Raw genomic sequence first — 5,293 nt, forward strand, 5'->3', positions numbered from 1 at the left:
CCGCGGCGGACGGGGGACCGGCGCCGGGATCGCACCCCCTGGCGCTGCCCCCGCGCCTCGCTCAGCCAGCGAGCGGGAACCGGTCTGTATGTGGGATCCGAACCCTCGGGCGGGAGCGCCGCCGCGCTTCCCAAGCGGCGCACCATCCAGTGCGCCACCGGGCCGGCCCAGAACTGACTTTTCTAATGAAGACCAGAACTTCAGAGTTCTCAAACAAAAGGAAAGCATGTTCTTCGTGTTAACTTTAAAAATTTCATTCCAAACCTTCTCAATCTACTTATGCCAACAAGAAAAGGAGGTGACACTATTACATTGAATTGTTTTTAAATTGTTTTTCATGTGGTTAGATACATGCTTCTCATGTCCATTCATACTGTACATAAGTCTTGCACACAGTAAATGTACATGTGGATGCAAAAAAATTCATAACTATTATGAACTCATAATTCACCAAAATTAGATATTTTGCTCTATGAAAAACCATATTTAAGAAGATTAAAAGACAAGGTACAGACTGGGAGAACATGTCTGCGAACCACATACAAGAGTACTTCAAAAAGTTCACAGGAAAATAGAATTGAAAAATAATATGAATCTTTCCATGAACTTTTTGAAGGAGGCTTGAATATCTCACAAAGGAGTCAGATCTAGAATATATAAAGAACTCCCAGAATTCAACAGTAAAACAAACAATTCAATTAGAAAATAGGCAAAAGACATGAAGACACATTTCACTGAAGATGACATATAGATGGCAAATGGCACATGAAGCGATATTTAATGTCACTGGTCACTACAGAAATGCAAATTAAAGTCACAATGAGATATCACCTATCAGGACAGCTGAAGTGAAAAATAGTGACAATACCAAATGATGATGAGCAGGATGCAGAGGAACTCTATCACTCCAACATTGCTGGTGGGAGTGTAAAATGGCACAGCCACTTTAGGAAACAGTTTGTCAGTCTCTTAAAAACTAAACATGCATCTACTGCACCATCCAGCAATTGCACTTTTGGACATTTATCCCAGAGAAATAAAAACTTGTCCACACAAAAACATGAACACATTACTCATAAAAGCTTTATTGTAATCGCCAGAAACTGAAAACAACGAAAATATCCCTCTATAGGTGAATGACTAAACAAACCTGTGAATCTATACCGTAGAACATTACTCACCAACAAAACGAATTGAACTATTGATGCAGGCAACTTGGATGGCTCCCAAGGGCATTACCCTGAGTGAGAAAAGCCAGCCTCTCAAGGTCACATACTATATAATTCCATTTATATAACATTCTAAAAATGACAAAATTATAGAGATGAGGAACAGATTAGTGGCTGCCAGGGGTTAGAGGTGGGGGGGGAGGGGTAGGAGTGAGTATAAAGTAGAGGTATGAGGGCAATGTTTGAAGTGAAGGAACAGTTCTGTATCAAGGTCGTGGTAGTGTTTACACAAATCTACCCACGTGATAAGTGACAGAAAACTGTGTACACATATAGTACCAATGTGAAATTCCTGCTTTTGATATTTCACTATACTTATGTAAGACATAACCATCTGGGGAAACTGGGTGATCGGTACATGGGACCTCTCTATACAATCTTCACAACTTTTGGTGAATCTACAATTACTTCAAAATAAAAAGTTAGAGAAAAGTATGATGCACTGATTGTGGGCATCAGAATTACCTGATACAATTGTTAAAATATATGTTTCTGAACCCCATTATAAACTCACTGATTTGATTTTTTCTTTTAAAATTTTTAATTGTAAAATACACATAACATAAAATTTACCACCTTACACATTTTTAAGTCTGCTGTTCAGTAGTATTAAGTACATTGACATTGTTTCACAACCAGTCTCCAGAAGTCTTTTCACCTGCAAAACTAAAGCTCTACACCCATTAAACAATAACTGTCTACACCCGGAAGTCCTTTTCTTAGACTCATATCTTCCAGGAACTTGGTAGAGTCCATGTTTATATAACAAGGAGGCTGCTGGTAACAATGATTATCCAACCTATTGATAGCAGCTGCCATTGCCCAAGCTGTGTGACAGTCACATGCGCCCCCTTCTCATTTAGTTCTCACAATACTCTAAAATTTGAGTTAAGATATCTATCCCACAAATGAGGCAACAGACTCAGAGAGGTTAAAAGACAATTCACACAGCTTAGGTTCAAACTCAGGACTGCTGTGCTCCCAGAATCTGCCACACCACTGCCATCATTCTGTCCAGGTTCTTTGTGACCTTGGCTTCAAGCTTAACCACAGGTGTCTTTTCCTTGTGGTTTCAGAAACAGAGACCCAGAGGGACAACTTCCTGGTAATAACCCTTCCAAAATGTCACAATTCTGGAGCTCTACCTTAGCTTATGAACATCTGTAGGGCTTTATTAAGATTTCTTCTTGTTTGAATTTTTAATGTTCTGAAAATATGGTTTCTAGTTACTGCAAGAGTTGGCAGCACAATAGAAAAACGAAAAGGGACTTTCCTTTCCCAAGTTTGCTGGTTTGTCTGGGCCATTGTCCCACTAAGACAGGAAGAAGGAAGAGATGAGGGAACGGATGAAGATTTACTGACTGACAGCAGAAAACACTGTCAGATATGTATGCAAAGAGTTTCCATTTTTTTTCCTCTGAATGATCCTGCACCCTGAAATACACACCGTTATTTGGATTCTCAGTGCAAGTCCACTAACACACTATCCTAATGAGAACATTTCAAAACTATTTTTCAGGCATTGATGCATTTTTAAAAGAGAAAACCCAAGTATGCTGTCCTTGAAAACAAAAGCTACAGATTACACATCCACTAAGGCAGCTCATTAAACTTATTTTAAAAACCCTTGAAATTTTGAATATAGTGCAGGAGATGGTTTAGGGGGTAATTTAGTGGTTTCTTTCACTCAGAGAACATCTGAGAACATTTTGTCTAATAATAAAGAGCAAAGTACATGCAGTTGTGTAAACCGCAAATGCTCCACCAGTGCGTGAGCGAAGAAAGAGATCATGGTTTGAAAAAAATACCTTTCTGTTATCTGCCCCTAAGCTATTCCCCGGAGTTCCGCAGAGGTCTGTAGCGTGGGCACAGAGCGTGGAAAGAGGCAGTCCTTCTTGAACAGGGACTGCAAATATTCCGTGTGAGAGACATTATCTCAAATGAGTGTAAAAAGAACATATGTACATTACGTGTGCTTGCAATCGCAGAGGGGAGGTCCCTTGCTGTTGCTTTTATTTTTTATTTTTATTTTTTTTCTACAGAGGAATCCCAGAAGTGTCTAGCTCTGAAGCTCTGCAGAGCTTGACACAGAGCCCAGGGCTGATAGGGGATGCCCCAGCTCTCCAGCGAAACCAGATGCGGGCCCCAGGCATGGGTGGGAGGAGATGAATTAAAGGCGATTCCGAAGTTTCGGAGAACCTTAGCAAAAATCAAAGGATATGGGAACAAACAGCCCCGACGTGAGTATATTAGGTCAAGAGCAGCAGTTATATTGCAGTGTCTGGAAAAAGAGGCAAAGCAGGGAGGTGAGCGCGGGAAGCGCTTGGGAAGGGAAGAGGAGCAGAACCGGGAAGGGTGCTTTCAGCCTGCACTTCTCCAACTTGAACGCCGCCGTGAATCACCCGACGATCTCCTTAAAACAGATTCCCATCCCCTCCGTCGGGAGTGGGACCTAAACGTCTGCATTTCTAACAAGCTCCCACCTATTACAGCTGCTGCTGGTCCAAGAACCAACCTTTGAATAGCAAGGGATTTGTACAAAGAGGTGAAATAATTCCGGGCTAGAGAAGGGGCTTTCTGAAGAAAAGTATAAACTTCTGGGGTAGCAGCGACCTCAAAAGGGGCGACGATGGAAACAAACTGGATGGGTAGTGACAGGGTCAAAAACTGGGAGGAAGGACCACGGTCTCAAAGCCTTTATTCTGAGGAGGGTCTCAGGAGGAAAGGGAAGGGAGGCGCTCGCCATCTAGTCTCTGGAAGAAAACGTCGCAAGGATGGGCTGGGGGCTCTTTGGGGAGGGTAGGAAACTCACGCCTGGACACGGTAGCCTGCGCTGGGACGCGGGGGCGAGGGTCTCCCCCGGGCCGGCCAGCCCTTACCTGTGCTCCCCTTGGTCGGTGTAGACGTTGAGGAAGAGCCCCTCCCTGATGTCCCGGTACACTTGACCCGAGAAACTGAGCTGCAGCTCGTAGTGACTACCAGGCTGCAGGGCCTCGCCGAGCTCCAGCACCAAGTATTGCGTATCCAGCGTAAACCACACGTCTTCTACAGGCACGCGGCCCACGGTGGCGTTCAGGGTGCCCGGAGACAAGGGACCTCGCACCTCGGCGTGCTCGCAGTCCAGGAGGAGGCTGTGCAGCAGCAATAGCTTGGTGGCCACCGTGCAGCGCACCGTGATGTTCACGCGGCCGGTGAAGTGCAACGACGGCGCCGAGAGCTCATCGGGCCGCAGCCGGGGCCACAGCTCCAGCTCGTAGTGCAGCGGCACGAGCCAGGACGGCAGGCGCAGCTGGTCCCAGGGCCCCGGGGGTCGCCAGTCGTGCGGGGTGCTAGTCACCGTCGGCTCGTGTGCACGGCCGGGTGTCGGGGACGGCGTTGGCTCCTCCTGCCTGCGGGGAGGGGAGGACGCGGCGTCCGGGACCCCGAGGCCAAGCCGTTCAGACGGCGGGGCGTGCGCGCAGTGGCCGTACAGGGCGGCGAGCACCGCCAGCGCCAGCAGGAGCGCAGCCGCCAGCCCCGCCAGCAGCAGGACCACTGCGCGGCTCACGTAGAAACCGGAGCTGGAGGGGGGACCCATGGCGGGGACCGGGGAAGGGCGCGAAGTGGGAGCCCAGAGTCGGCGGCAGCGGCTCAGATCCCCGCCGGGGTGCTCAGTGATGGGACCCCCGCCCCTCTTCTCTTACACCGTCTCTCCTCCTCCTCGAGGAGCCTGGGAGGACTGGGAGGCAAGAGAGAGTGTTTGGGACCATGGCTTCCCCCTCCCAGCTAATCGGATCCAGGTCCCTGCCTACCCACCCCCGCCCCCTCCAGAGCCGGGGGAAGGGGCGGACCCGGCGCACCGAGGCGCGCGCCCCTTCGAGTTCGAAGGGAAAGACCGCGCGGAAGAGGCTTCCACGCTCGGCGCGGTGGGGCAGCAGGACCAAACTCGAATCTGGACACCTCCGACCGGGATATTTGGATTACTGGGACTCGGTGGGGGGGGGGGGAGACCCCGGTACGGTTTCAGTATTGTGGGAACAGGGACAGGTACAGAGCACCCTCACCTTGACGGCAGCGATGAGCTA

At 48.4% G+C, this 5,293-nt stretch overlaps 1 protein-coding gene across 1 annotated transcript in view; it reads right to left on the minus strand.

The window, feature by feature from the left end:
• Positions 1-4,984, minus strand: part of LOC103589345 (aminopeptidase Q) — a 69,855-nt gene extending 64,871 nt beyond the window's left edge. Inside the window, exon 1 of the mRNA XM_008571298.1 lies at positions 4,109-4,984. Coding sequence (XP_008569520.1) covers positions 4,109-4,806 — 698 coding nt within the window. The 5' untranslated portion in view covers positions 4,807-4,984. The remainder of the gene's footprint in view (positions 1-4,108) is intronic.
• Between the last annotated feature and the right edge of the window lie 309 nt (positions 4,985-5,293).

Source organism: Galeopterus variegatus, unplaced genomic scaffold (assembly GCF_000696425.1).
Source record: "Galeopterus variegatus unplaced genomic scaffold, G_variegatus-3.0.2 Scaffold676, whole genome shotgun sequence".
In the NCBI taxonomy this organism is placed as follows: Eukaryota; Metazoa; Chordata; class Mammalia; order Dermoptera; family Cynocephalidae; genus Galeopterus; species Galeopterus variegatus.